At 33.3% G+C, this 14,806-nt stretch overlaps 3 protein-coding genes across 7 annotated transcripts; all 3 read right to left on the bottom strand.

Annotated features, from left to right (window-relative positions):
* Positions 1–672: 672 nt before the first annotated feature.
* LOC101212409 (pentatricopeptide repeat-containing protein CRP1 homolog, chloroplastic) lies at positions 673–5,514 on the bottom strand. Of its 5 annotated transcripts, none has more exons than XM_031884073.1 (8): positions 5,310–5,512; positions 3,797–5,024; positions 3,451–3,603; positions 3,228–3,299; positions 2,942–3,044; positions 1,972–2,052; positions 1,663–1,892; positions 673–1,516 (listed from the first exon to the last, which is right to left on the bottom strand). In XM_031884073.1, the coding sequence occupies exons 2-6, from the start codon at positions 5,021–5,023 to the stop codon at positions 2,045–2,047; spliced, it is 1,563 nt and encodes a 520-aa protein (XP_031739933.1). In that variant the 5' UTR covers position 5,024; positions 5,310–5,512; the 3' UTR covers positions 673–1,516; positions 1,663–1,892; positions 1,972–2,044. The 5 variants fall into 5 exon arrangements, with proteins under 5 accessions (XP_031739933.1, XP_011653107.1, XP_031739935.1 ...); XM_011654805.2 differs by having other exon boundaries at positions 1,663–1,889; XM_031884075.1 differs by lacking the exon at positions 5,310–5,512 and having other exon boundaries at positions 1,663–1,889; positions 3,797–4,650; positions 4,745–4,881.
* A 1,296-nt stretch (positions 5,515–6,810) lies between these two features.
* Positions 6,811–9,254, bottom strand: LOC101221947 (60S ribosomal protein L13-3). Its single transcript, XM_011654804.2, has 5 exons — positions 9,101–9,254; positions 8,053–8,167; positions 7,820–7,953; positions 7,354–7,512; positions 6,811–7,264 (listed from the first exon to the last, which is right to left on the bottom strand). The coding sequence occupies exons 2-5, from the start codon at positions 8,156–8,158 to the stop codon at positions 7,043–7,045; spliced, it is 621 nt and encodes a 206-aa protein (XP_011653106.1). The 5' UTR covers positions 8,159–8,167; positions 9,101–9,254; the 3' UTR covers positions 6,811–7,042.
* Positions 9,255–10,326: 1,072 nt separating this feature from the next.
* Positions 10,327–14,509, bottom strand: LOC101212654 (metacaspase-1). The gene is made up of 5 exons (XM_011654802.2): positions 13,779–14,509; positions 12,504–12,834; positions 11,737–11,857; positions 11,140–11,346; positions 10,327–10,515 (listed from the first exon to the last, which is right to left on the bottom strand). The coding sequence occupies exons 1-5, from the start codon at positions 14,200–14,202 to the stop codon at positions 10,456–10,458; spliced, it is 1,143 nt and encodes a 380-aa protein (XP_011653104.2). The 5' UTR covers positions 14,203–14,509; the 3' UTR covers positions 10,327–10,455.
* Between the last annotated feature and the right edge of the window lie 297 nt (positions 14,510–14,806).

Genomic DNA, 14,806 nt, shown 5'->3' with positions numbered 1-14,806 from the left:
AATACTAAAACATGTTGACCGAATTGATACGAAATTCAAACATTTTGAAACTTAAATTGAAATCAAATACTAAACATACGACTAAAAGTAAAGGCATTTTTTAAATATAACAAACTGAACCAAAATATTTAATTTTAAATTAATAGAATTTAATAAAAGTTTACTAGTGCCTATTTTTAATAAAATATGAAATTTCACTCTATTTTATTTTCATCTATTCAGAATAATTTTTCTTGAAAAGTATGATATAAACCCTCCACATAAAGGGAGAGGATATTGTTTAATGTTTAAAGACACGACAAAAGTGGTTTTAACGTCTAGAAGTTTAGGGTTTTTGAATGTCCTTTTTGAAGTTTTTCGCGCTCTGTTTTTTTACTTTCTATTGATCTACACAAACATACTCAAATACACACACATATATATTTCAAAGTATGTAGTCATAGTATACTATATATAAACATGAAATTCATGTATCATTTTTTGAAGAGGCAAAAGTAAGAACAGTATATAGCAAATGAAAAAGGTAAGAGTTTTTAGTGTTACATAATCCACTTCCCTAAAGAAGTACCCCGACCTTTAATGAGATTTCTAAAGCAATGGAATTTCATAAAGCTCTATGAAGAGAAGTTTGATCCTATTCTATTGTTATTATATTTTTTTAGTAGAAATGTCTTTTTTTTTTTTTTTTGTATTTGTGAGTGTTCGGACCAGCTTACATGCACATCGACTAATTTCAAGGAACACCCACATGACCCTATAATGTTTGGGTGTTATGAAAACTCATAGGAAATTCTAGGTAGGTGGCCACCACTTGACCCTACAACATTTGGTTGTCAAGCAAACTCATAGAAAATTAATTTCTAGATAGGTGTTTGACCCTACAACAATTGGGTGTCAACATTTGGATTGAATGAAGCCATGACCTCTATGTTAGTTATTGAAACTATGTCTCCTTTTACCACTAGGCCAAAGCATGATGGTTTGAGTAGAAATGTTAACAAAGTAAACTTGGATTATTCTTCCTAACTTGGATTATTCTTCCTTTATTTCCTCTATTTTTTCTTTGCACAACCCTTGTCCTAATCTGTTCCTTGTGTTTTAATCTATTGTTTATCAATAAAACATTGTTTTTATTTTTATTTTTCTTTCAACTAAAAGGATGGTTGAAGGAAGTATAAACTTCACTTGATATGAAAAATTGAGGAATAAACAGACTACTTCTCAATTCTTATCTAAGTAGGCATCTAATTTTCCCCCGGGTTTTGAGAATAAGATTCTCATACTCAAACAACATCAAGAAAAATAAAAGAATATCAATTACTAAACCGATTCTCATACTCAAACAACATCAAGAAAAATAAAAGAATATCAATTACTAAACCGACCATAGAATATCGTAATGATGACTAAACCGACATAGAATATCAATTACAGTACCTATTATCCAATAAGAAAGCCTTGCAGTTGTCTTGGCCATTTGTCCCACTTTCTTCCCCCATTTCATCAAGTGGTTACGCTACAGACAGAAACAATCATAGATGGTTATTAGATAATATCCTTCCAAATGAGATAAGAATATTTGTACTATTATTTAGTAATTTTCTTTATTTAAATTGAAGAAATAATTGAAAAATAAAATAAAGTAAAAAAATGAGTAATTACCTCTAGTAAAGACAGGTAAGATTCAATTCAACAGTTTGTTCGTTCAAGTTTGACTGTGTCAGAGCTCTATAATTTGGATGAGCTTTTTCATTGGTTGAATTGCATTACTATTTACAACAAGCAAGATCAACCTCGTTTCATCTTCAAACTTACCGCCAGAAACTGCCATATTCCTTTAGTTCCCCCGGATCCATTGAAGGTTGGCCTTTCATTGATATCGTCATAAACTGCTAAGACGTATAATTAATACTGCTTCATCAGAATATCCATAAATTCACATCAAACCTAAGACAAAAGGGTTGGATTTACCTGGCATTATGATCTATTTTCTTGGTGTGTATCACTTCCTCAATCAATATTTTAGAAGGCTGCTAATTTCTTTTTATCTGTCTGTTTTTCAAAGAAAAAGATCCAAACATTCAAGAACTCCACACTAGCAAGTATCAGTTGCTGTCTTTCTCTAATTAAAACACACACACAAAGAAATGTGACCGTAGGTATAAGAAACAATGTTTTTTAACCAATGATTTTATTCCCAAACCACGAGTTAATCGGAAGGCTGGGAGAGGGCATATAATATAAACTACTAGGGGGCTGGTTATGCTCTCCTTGGGTTCTTATTGAAAGATCTAAAGTAGATTACAGTATTCATCATTTGCAAAATAAAGGCACCGGAAAATTTACTCCCACTTTGGTCGTTCACTCAGCTGCATCAAAACTTAATTCACTAGTAAGACCACCGATCTAGCCATGTTTGAAATGACCAACTAAGTGCTTAAAAAATATTTTTACGTGATTTTTTTTAATCAATTACAAATCCAACCCCTAAAAAGCCCTAGTCCCTAAGACCATATTTTTGGTGTCTATTTAGATGTGGGGCTCCAATGAGCATTTACCATTTGGAATATGCCGTCCTGTACCTCTTTTTTTATTCCTTTGATCCTTCTTCATAATTGCCAACAAGACAAAAATTTGTATGTCTTTACAGGTTGACATAACTTGACTTGACAAATGACATAAATTATCTAAGCCACCGATTATGGAATAGGTAGCAATATACTTGTAATAAAACTTGTAGCCTGACACAATGCAATATTTGCAAGCAGAATCTTTCTGTCGGACGCATAATGCACCACTCTCCAGGTATGAACTTTTCAAATTATGACTTGACGTTCTAAATTTACCATTGCCTAGATGGTGAAGAATTGTACAACAATTTTGCAAGGACTGCTCTGGCTGAGAAAATACAAAATACAAGTACAAAAAGGGTGGAACTTACAATGCCTTTGTTCAAGAATAGCTGTTACGGATTTTAACATCTCTCTGGCCTTCCTATCTGGCGTGCAGCCAGCACTTTCCATTTCTTTATATATTTCAGGGACCTAGCCAAATATGGAACTTAGAAGGTATCAGCAGGGTTTCACAAAGAAGAATTGAATAACTTCATACAAGAATGTAAGACTCATTTCAACATGAACAGTGTTAATAAGGACAAATGGCTAGTAAACTAAAGGTTTGGTCGTTTGGATCAAGCTCAAAAATTTACTCGGTCAAGAGATAAGCACCTTAGCAAACTTCTTTGCACGAATAAATGCCTTCATAAGGGTGGTGTAGGTTATAACATCAGGACTGATACCCTTCTCAGAAAAATATGACAAAATTAAGAAGAAGAAAAATAGAAGGATGAATCATAGAATTATCTTGATAACACAAAGAAAAGATGAAATTAGATTGCATGTGGCTTTAACTAAATCTTCTGGTTTTGCATTCCCGAACATAAAGACTTACGACTTCAATTATATGATGATAAATGGCTAACGCTTCCGAATGCCTACCAGCAACAGCAAAAGCATTGATCAGTACATTCAGCATTACAAGATTTGGTTCAATTCCTTCTGCTTCCATGAGCTGAAGCACTTTTACTGTCTCTTCACACAACCCCTGTATTGGATTACCAAAATACAAGAAAAACCCTTATCATAAATTAGTAATCACGATCCATTATTTCTTTTTCTATTTAAAACACGCAGCCTCTCTTCACAGAGAACAAAGAACTGACAACAAAGCAGGGCCATGAAAATTCAGTCAACCTTGGTAGCTCAAAAAAAAAAAATTGTAAAGATGGGCATCCAACCTGTTGAGCAAAAGCGTTTGCTATAATGCAAAAATTGCTACAAGATGCTAGAAGCCCTGCAGACTTCAGAGCGGATATGCACTTCTCAGCATCCTGAAATTGACCATACTGCCCATAAATATCTACTAAAATTTCATAAACTAGGACACTATTCTTGTGCCCTCTGAGCTTCATACTATCAAGATTCTGATTGATCACATCCCACTTTCCCTGCTCACCCAAGAAGCTTATTAGAGTAATGAAGATCTTAGGATCTGGATGCATCCCCTGTTCTTGCATGTCAGTGAATAACTCAAGAGCAGTAGCAAGGTTCCCAGATTTACAGTTCCATTGTATCAATGAATTCCAAGTTGTTATATCAGGCACTACCCCATCTTGTTGCATTCTTTTGAACACTTCTAAGGCCTCAGACAAGTGGCCATATTTCCCAAATGTATCTATGATGCTGTTGTAAATGTGTTTGTCCATAGAAATCCCTGATTTTCTTATTTCATCAACAATTCCCACTGCTTTCTTCCACATGCCATTGTTTTGATATATAACAATAACTTTACTATACACAAATGAGTTCAACTCAAAACCTTTTCGTTTCATCTCATTAATAATAGACCAAGTATCTTCCAACCGTCCAGCATTGACATGATAATCCAAGAGAATTTCATAAGTTTCTTGATTTTTTTTAATATCTAAATCACTCATCAATACAAAAACCCCAGACGCAAGATCTAAAAGGCCTTTTCTCAAAAACCCTCTTAGTAGTGCATTGCAGACAACTGTTCTTGGCTTACAGCCAAAACTAATCATTTCCTGGAATATGATATCAGCTTCCAAAGTTCTACCAACGTTTCCAAGAGCTTCAATCAAATAAGTGTAAGACGTCATAGTGGCATGAAGACCTACAGACTCCATATGAGCAAGAAGAGACATAGCAGAATCAACATCACCTACCTTACAATAGTCACGAATCAAACGGTTGCACGACTCACTCGATAGTTCCTCTTCATCTATACATCCATGCCACCTTGAGCTAATAATACAATTATCATCTACCACTGCTTTACTGGCAAAATTTAGGGAATTATTCCTAAACAACTTCACTATGCCACCATCAAACATGTACTTGCCGTCGCATTTACTAGAACCTCGTTGCAACAAATGGTCAGAAAATACTCCACCAAATGAGGATACGATGAACGCTTTTGGCAAGAAAATAGAATGCATCTTCATGCTGCAAACAAAGGAGATGAATCTAAAAATGACAAAAAACTTAACCAGAAATTCTAATCCAAATGAAACATCAAGCACTCGACAAATTCAAAGACAATGAAGTTAATTAAAGCGACCGCTAGCTTCTTTTACTTCAAACAATACTGTAACAAGAATCCAAAACAACGTAACATGCCTGCAACAAAAATATTGCGACCTAAGCAAATTGAAAACCTATTCCTCTATCGGAGAAGGATAAACTAGAGGTGGCGGTAATGTGTATAGGAAGGAAGCGTTAGACTGGTACCAGTGAGAGGAGGACGGCGCCGGCGTGGATATGTGGAGAAGATATCGAGAGTTGCTGTTGGATAGTCCCCGTCCGTCCAAGGAGGAGGAGAAGGCTTCTATGTCAAATTGACGAGGCAGCAAGAAGACGCCTCCGCGAAGGAGTACCCGCCGGCGGTTTGTGGATTATTGCAAAAGGTAGCTCTAAAAGAGATTAGTTTTTTTACCCTTTAATAATAAAAATTGTGTCAAAATACAAAAACTTTGCAATTCAAATTACATTTATACCCTCACTCGTTAAATAAATAGAAATAAGGAAAATTTTAACTTTTAAATTCATTTTATTTCTACCTTTCAAAAATGTATTTTATCTCAATGTTTACATCATTATTAGATCCATTTCATTTCTAAGTTTGGGAAAGGTATATTTTTTTAATCTCTAAATTTTTAAAGTAGGTTTAAATATTCAATACTTTATAAAGAATGTCGTAGTTTATTAAATATTTTTGTTATTTTGCTATGTTTTAAAATAGTCATATATCAAAAAAACCACTGGCACATAATAGTTTATATGATATTCGAATCTAAAAAAATTTGCTATAACTTAAATATTTTAATTTATTTTGTTATTTTAAAAATGTTTATTAAATTTTTTTAATATATTTTTAGTTTAGCTTGATTTTAAATTCGACTTTATTCTTTGGTTCAATTTTAAATTCCACATTGATCATTCTTTTTTCTAATATTTACATATTAAAATAAATATATAATAATTAAAAAATATTCAGTTTGGTTTGAATATAAAAAATAGTATGATTTTTAGGGTTTGAATCTGTCACCTCTATCCTACCTCTTGTATGGACATTTGAGAAATAATTTGTAAGAAAATTGCATCAAAAGAGTTGGCAAAAACTAGATTTAAACCCTTAAACAGAAATTAAAAGAATAAAAATGATTGTCATATTAAAAATCAGTCCAAGACACAACTTCAATCACTCTGATTTGACTTTAACAATTATGAAATGAAAAATATCATAATCATTTACAAAGAGATGCTCCAAACACTTTCTCAAAAGTGAAAAGCTTGCCTATAATTCACCATAATTAACTAAAGACATAGTCACAACCTCATAATTTTGAAAGATTTCAATTTAATGCCGTAGTTTATAAGTGATTTTAAGTCCTAAAGAAAACAAAGTTATAAGCATTTCATTAAAATTAGAAGTAAATTACTAAGTTAGTAGTAATTTCTTTGAAGTTCTTTTCATTTTCCACAACAGTCCAAACACAAAAATTAAAACACAATCATTTCAAAGACTTCTTTGTTTGAAACAAATGAATTAATTAAGAATCTTTCAAAGATAAAACACAGATTGTGTTAAAAATGAAATCATGTTTATTTTGAAGTGATTGGAAGAAAACCAAACTCTTATCAACCACCCAAAATTGTGTTCAAATTTAGAGCTAATTCCAGTTCTAGCGTTGAGGTTCCAACCCAGCCAAAGAATACATCAAACCAAATGAAGCAAAGATTGCAAAAAGCTATTTTGGATGCTGTAAAACATAATAAACCACAACGAAGTGCCAATACTACACAAGACCAAAAAGAAAGGTCAATTAACTGGTTGAATCCATGAACTCATACCTTTCATCTACCAAATTAAGTCCAGAAGACATGTCTAAGTCCAAAATGTTGTAAAAATAAATACCAAAATTCAGAAAATACAACCACCTCTAAGCAGTCGTTACCGCAATCTACTTCTTATCTTCCTTCTCCGCCTCTGCTGCCCTCTTCAATCTAGCTCCAACATGTCGTGCGTTTGTCCTCTCAACACGTAGCTTGTCGTATGCCTTGAATGATTTCATTTCCTCGGTGACCTTCACAAGCTCAACTGATGCCTTCTCGCGCCCAATAGGCAGGTATGGTCCTTGGACTTGGGTGGCATTTGCAAGCTCCTCCGGAGTAGAATCACCAGCCTACATCATTCATACAGCCAACATGTTGAGATGAAACCAAAGTAGATGATAAAATTCAATTAAAGTTTAATTATTTTCGACGAACTGACCTTAAATTTACGAGCACGTCTTGGGAAGACGACCACCTTCGCCTTGTATGTCTTCAACCTCTGTACATTAGCCTGTAGACTTTCAAGAGATCGATTCCTACGGCGATGGTCAACTGATATTCCAATTGTTGGTGCTAGTTTCTTGGGAATACCTGCAGCCTGGGCAGCAGATACTAGGATAATTAATATACGGTATAAATGATCATAACCTGGAGTTCTTAAAGACAATGACACCTTCAAACTGACCAAGCATAAAATCTAGATGAATAAAATATTCAGCTAAGTTTAAGTTTCATTACATGCAGGTTGAGAACAAAAGTGATCAACATAATGTGAGCCATCTTACTAAAATGCACATTCTAGAAACCAATAGACACTCATTGGCAATGGAAACTATAAAACCCTAACGCCAAGACTCTACGAAGGCAACATGAAACTATAGATAGAGTGGGAGAAAACTGGGTACCTTCAACTCCTCAAGAGAAAAGCCTCTACCAGCTCTCACTTTCATGTTGTACTTCAATGTCTGCCCATGAACAACGGGACGGAGTGGTCCAGCAGTTGGGCGAGGAAAGTTCTTCACAGCTTTCTCCTGACGAGCTAATTGTAGAATCATCATGGCAATAGTTAGAGTTACATATCTAAGCTACACAGATGAACAAAACACCAACTAGAGCACAAAACAAAAACAGCGCTTACCATTTCTTCTCCTAGTTTTCCGGGCAGGTTGGTTGAACCAGGTCCTGACATAGTTCTGCCAGTGCTTCCTAAAGTGGCCGCTAGGGATAACATTGTTGTGCTTCATTTTTTACCTCTAACAAGCCAGAAGTAAACAGATTCAATTGAAGGAAAACAAAGAGAAGAACAAGAAACACAAGTGATTCCATCCAACCAAATACATTTTGACTCAATAAACTGGGAAGAAAAGAGTACTACAACATAAGAACATGTTTTAGAAGTAGTAGTGACAGAACCCAATCCATCAATAAACAATTTAAAAAAACATAGAACGAGTTACATTGAATTTCTACCAATAATTACCAAAAACTCAACTTAATTGGATTAACCATACACAACGTCCTAAATCACCAATATTGCAAGTAACTTAAACATGAGTTTTCCTTGAACTGCCTAATGTTTAGAGTAAACATATCCATCACTACAAAGAAGCTCAACAGCTAAAAAAGAACAATTGGAGGCTGGGAGGAGTTAGGAATAAACATCCAGATCAAGTATAAAACTCATTATAAATGCATTTTCTAGAAATCAAAATCATTAGCCCACAACAACCAAAGATTCATAATCTAATCACTGCTGGAAAAAAAAACAAGCAATCACCCATTTGCTCGTTATGAAGAGAGGACAAATGAATCACAATTACACCAAACGTAGTGCTATCAGAACCATCCGCTTTATCTACTTCAACCAATCAGAGATAAAACAGATCAAGAGACAGCAGTATTTCTAAAACTCAAACAGAAACTCCAGAAAAAGTTTGAAAACAAAAAACAAAAGCATGATGGATTCAACTACCGCAGCGAAACTGCTAAGAAAGAACAATACAAAAACCAGCCGCTTGCATTGAAGATTTCGATAAACAGACAACCGAATATAGATCAAAACTTTTCAGATTGCAAATTGTAACCAAATTGCAATGATGAAAAGCCATTGGTATCAAAGCATTCAATCAAGAGAAGAGCGCAAATCGATTAGAAACCGGAAGACTCGAGGGGTGGTGAAAACTTACAACGCGGCGGAGTGAGCTTTCTCTTTCAGACTTCCAGCCACTGGATCCTCTTCAGCCGGAACCCTAATTTATTTGTAGAAAAACCCTAGCTAATACTCTATTTTGGGCTGGCCCAATAGTTGTTATATCTATTTGGGTTAGCCCAGTAATTGTTATATCTATTTGGGCTGTCCTTTTTATAATATTTTCTTAAAAAATATTATTATATATTTAATTATTTTAAATTCAAAACTATATCTATAATTATATCTTGTCTATAAAATTTATTATTATTATTATTTAAAAGAATAATATTTGGATTATTTGTAACCTAATAGAATTTCGGAAAATTTGCAAAAGTACTGATTTAGAAATACGTGATATATTGATCGTATCAATAAAATTGTGTATCAAATAAAAGACATTGGGAGTATCTTTTTTCTCAAAATTTTGCGATATATTTTGGATTTTATCATGAAAATATCATAGATATTGTGTGGTCGCATCGTATCTTATAATTTCTTTATTCAATGTGCTACCTTTTTCAATTTCATATTTTCCAACTTTCCATCTATGGAATTCATTTTCAATAAATAAATTGAATTTGAAAAATCACAAAAAAAGACTTTGACCATACTCCACCCCGTGACGCACTAGTAGACCATGAATTCGAGTAATAAGAAAACCTTTTGTTCGTAGACGATACACATGGTGATGCTGATTCACTTTTTTCAAGCATGGAGGAAGTGAGTTTAGATAGTCAAGATGTACGTAATAATTATAACTATGGCTATTATCGTGGTAACTATAGTCATTCAAGTGATTATAGTTGTTGTGGTTATTGCTATAGTGTATGAGTCTTCATTGTTATTTATTATAAACCAAATATAATTTGTAATAAAATAATAATGAATAATGAATATCGAAAAATGATTATGAACCGAAATATAGGAGGTACGTCTCATATATAGTATAAGTTTCAAAATACTACCATTTTATCCTTAAAATATATATAAGTTGGGTATCAATTTAGTTATTTCAAGATATATATTTTGATTTTTTTAATTAATTAATTTAAAACTAAACTCATTATAATTATTTTTAAAAACTTGATAGACAATAACGATAAAGATGGAAAATTAAGATTAAGAGTGTAACATTCAAATCCAAAGACAGAACTCAAACAAAATTAAGATTTCAAAAGTAAAATTATAGTATTTAAGTTAAAAACTAAATTGAAACTAAACTAAACTGGATTAGCAAAAGAAATTATTATTAACTTCCATTTATAGGGTAAGAAAAGATTGAGATTGTTTTAAATTAAGGATTAAAAAAATGATGAAACTTGTAATAAATACACAATAATATACAATTTATTACAAGGAGAATGGTTTGCTGTACACATCGAATGTTGAATGGGCAGTTAGCTGTGGTTCCTGCACAAAATAAAATTAAATAAGTATTTTACGTTTCAAGATTATAGACGTAAGTTTTAACATGTGAAATCGTATCGATTCAAAATCTCAAATTAATGACGGTAATATCATTTCTTTTTACAACAAGTGAGAAGGAAAATGAATCTCTTTTATCTTTGATAATATAACTTTTACGAGAGTTGAACTAATCATATGAATGAGTGATAAAACATAGAGTAGGATGATAGCGAAATAGCTAAAAATGACTCATAAATGAAATTGCTAATAGAAATTTAATGTTTTAATTGATATATACAATTAATGGTTCAAAATGTTTTAATAAATATAATATCTAAAGTTAAATTGATATTCGAGGCAACATAAGCATGACTCGACTGATATAAAATATAAACTTTCAACAAAAAATAAGAGGTTCGAGTACCCAATCCCTCATACTAGTTTACCAAAGATAACGAAATGAATAATAAAGTTATTTTAAATTCTAGTTCACATTGAGATTATAGATTATACTTTTTTTTTATGTTTCTATTTGACATTCCCTAGTTTTAATCAATGTCTCATCTTTTGATTTGCTAATATTTCGATATTAACACATAATTCTAGAGTGATATTGATATGTATTACCTGTTTGAGTCGTCCAGAAAAACTTGCACCGGATAAAAGCATAGTGATTAGGCTAGTAACGATGTCGCCTCCTGGGTTAAGGTCGGTATTACGAATGGTGGATCTCATTGAATTTAACATATTACCATAAGTAGTTGCTTGCCCACTTTCAATGGCCTTTATGAAAGAAAATGTCATCGCTCCTGTGGTTGCAACCTTTGACATAGCCTGTTCACATCAACATTTTCGTCTTTTAGTTTATTTTCTTTTAGAGAGCACGTTTGAGAAGTGATTTTTAAATGACTAAACTCACGTTTACTAATCTGTAATCAAAGCTAGTTCAATCGTAGCGAAATTCAATTGTTAGATAACTTTGAGTATGTTTGTATATGCAGTTTGCAAATAGTAAATTTGATTTCCATTGGAGTTGTTTACATATAAACACTTAGTAATAGAGCAAAACCAAAACCATTTGGATTAATACTTCGAACCTAATAAAAGTAATTTTTTCTCCATTTTGAAATGTACAGAATCACTTTGCATTTAGTATCTTTTCGAACTATTAAAATGAGAGATGAACAAAGGAAAAAAATGTAAAAGAGTTAAGAGAGTTTTTACTTGAGTGTCTGCAGCAGTTTGATCATCATCACAACCACTGAAAGAGATCACTTCTCCACCATTTGTTCCTTTATATACACCTGATGGAGGTCTATGATCCTCCCATCTGTAGCTTCCACTCCTATCCAAAAGTTTTCAAAATAAATTTACTTTGGTTTATGAGTAATTTCGAAATTGTTAATATCACCTTTTTCATGTTTAAAATAATTCGAAACACATTTCTCCTCTTAAAAATCAAATATCAAATGTGTTTCATTCTACATGTTTAATCACATTTTTCGATGTATTGAAATTGATTTTGAAGGAATAGAAGCACTTTCAAACATGCCTTCATCTATTTTAGAAAACTAGATAAGCAATGACATATAACTTTAATAAAACAATCATTCCTAATTTTTAACGAAAGTTTGTTCTATATTTGGATTCATCGTGTTGTATTCTGAAGTGTTAAATCACGTATTGACTCGAAAGCTTAAGATGATGATGGCTTGTAGTAAATTTAATAATGTCAACGCTTTAACCCTCCTCCTTCATATTAATGTCACTCAAGAATATATCAATAAATGGAAATAGTCAAGTATTAGTTGAAGAGAATGACATTTCAGAAAACTGAACATAAAATCTCATGCTATTAAACCATATTAATTAAAGGAAAGAAAAAAGAAACCGAAAAGTTCTCATGTGAATCTAAAAATGGTGAAAAATACTAGAAGGAAAGGCAATATAAATTGAAGAAAAGATGAAATCGTCATCGAATAGAGTCTTACCTGTGCATTCGACACAGGAATGGCAAGTCCAACATAGTTCCACTATGGCATGAATCTATGATAGCATGGAGCTTAGCACCATAAGGGAGAGGCCTAACAATGGTTGCATTGATCTCGTCGTCGATGATCGTTCCCGCTGTCTCATAATCCAATGGGCAAAGCGTTTCATCGTAGCCGTCGATCTCGTCCCCAGTGTAGTTCCTCTGCTGCAAACCATGGCCAGAGAAATGGAACACCAAAGAGTCTCCTGGTTGAACACCTTGCACAAGCCATTGCATCGCCATTCTGATGTTTTGCTTTGTTGGAATCTTGTAAACATCAGTTTCTTCATCTACATTAATCCCAATTCAAGTGTCAGGAGTTGTCAACACTATTTTTGTTTAGCTTCCAAACTAAATCCTTAATTGGATCGGCTCTTAAAATGCTTTAAAAAGTACTTTCAAAGTGTAACAAAATATTTGTTGAGCACTTAAAAAACCAGTTTAAATAGATCCTAACTAAGATCCTAACTAACTCAGCCCGTTATATAGTTTGATTATTTATAAGGAAAGAGTTCATCTTTAGGTTCATGAGCACGATATTAACTATTTGACACGTTGTTATTCTTGGAAAGAGAATATTATAAGACTAAGTTGAAAATAACATTCTAACCTAGCAATTTTGATTTTGAAACACTTCCATCTATATATGTTTCCATATTTTGTAGTCAATTTTTACTTATATTTCTAAACACAAATGGTTGCATGCAAATATGGTATAATGCATAAAAGTATGTAAAATATATCACAATTTAGATCAAACAAGTATATCGGTAAGAAAAGTATACAAAAAATATGATATAATGCATGAAAATATGAAAAAGTTATATTGATTTTGCAATTTTGCTTAGAATTCAAACTTGCTTTGAAAAACCATGAAAAAGTGCCAACAAATTACGAAAAAGATAACCATACTTTTCAAAAATTAAGAAGAATTATATTTTGGTTTCTATAAACAGTGATGGATTCCTATCATCACTACCATCGATATAAAATTTGAAATACATATATTTTGTAAAAAATTTAAATAGTTTTTGCATTTACAATAATTTACCTTTCCTTTCATCTTCCTCGAATTGAGAATTAAACAAACGCGCATGATTTTCACTAAACAGGAAACTACCAACGAAATCGGTAGGGAGAATCTAATGAATTGAGACCATTTCATCTTATCTTGTATACATTCAACACTTATATACTAATCGATATCATAGAAATGTGAAGAAGAAGAAATTACCAGTAAGCATAAGAATGGAGGAATCCGGGAAGTTAAAACGGTTGACCAGCAAATACTTCATACATTTAGCATCATTAATACACCCTTGAAGCTCGTGTGGTGTATTTTTATACGATATCCCACAAATCACAGCCCGTTTCGGGCTTCGGCTGCCACCGGTGGGGTACAGCGGCGATGGCGGAGAGGGGTAGTAACTGTGCGTCGGGGGTGGAGAGGGGTAGTAACTGTGCGTCGGGGGCGGAGAGGGGTGGTGGTGGCGGTGGAAGGGAAAGTAACTGTGATGCGTCGGCGAGGGCGGAGGAGGAGGAAAGCCTCGGGGGTCGGCGACGAAAGTGACGGCGCGGCAGATGGAGCACCGGACGGAGGTGGCGCCTGTGGGGAGCTGAAGCGGGGTCCGGCAGCTGGAACAGTTGATGAGGATCATGGTGGATGTTGAAATGGGGGGGGGGGGGGGGGGGTCTCAGCTGCCGGAAAACGGCCGGAAGTGAGAATGAAAACGGGGGATTAATTTAATTTATAAATGAAGATGAGAGGAGAAAGAGAAATGGAATTGTTGGTGGGAAAGGAAGAATGAAGGTGTGGGAGGAGAAGGAGGAAAGGGAGGAGAGAGGAAGAGTTGACCTTGACTTAGTTTTATTTTAAGAACCTTCAAACCTCTTTCCTCTCATAGTGTCAAATTGTATTGTATTTAATATCTATTAGTGTTAAGTTAAGCTAAGCTCGTTCCAGTCGTTTAAATCGATACAATTACTATAGTTTAAGAATGATGTGGTTTTTTGATTTTATCTAATTTTCAAATGGGTGAATTATGAAACCTCTAAATTATGTCATTTGTTTTAAAATTAAATTTATTATTTCAAATGTTGTAATGCCATCGACCTTTTATAAGATTTTTCAAAATTAAAGCGTCTTACACTTAAAAAATTATATCCAATTCAACCATAATTCCATCGGCAACTAATTTATTTAAAGTTCAAAAGTTTTAGATGATATAATGTTAAATTTATCTTTATCCATCACTTAAACTT

This window comes from Cucumis sativus, chromosome 4, assembly GCF_000004075.3.
Source record: "Cucumis sativus cultivar 9930 chromosome 4, Cucumber_9930_V3, whole genome shotgun sequence".
Classification (NCBI taxonomy): domain Eukaryota; kingdom Viridiplantae; phylum Streptophyta; class Magnoliopsida; order Cucurbitales; family Cucurbitaceae; genus Cucumis; species Cucumis sativus.
The sequence above is the reverse complement of the archived record's forward strand: the minus strand, read 5'-3'. Positions and strand labels throughout refer to the sequence as shown.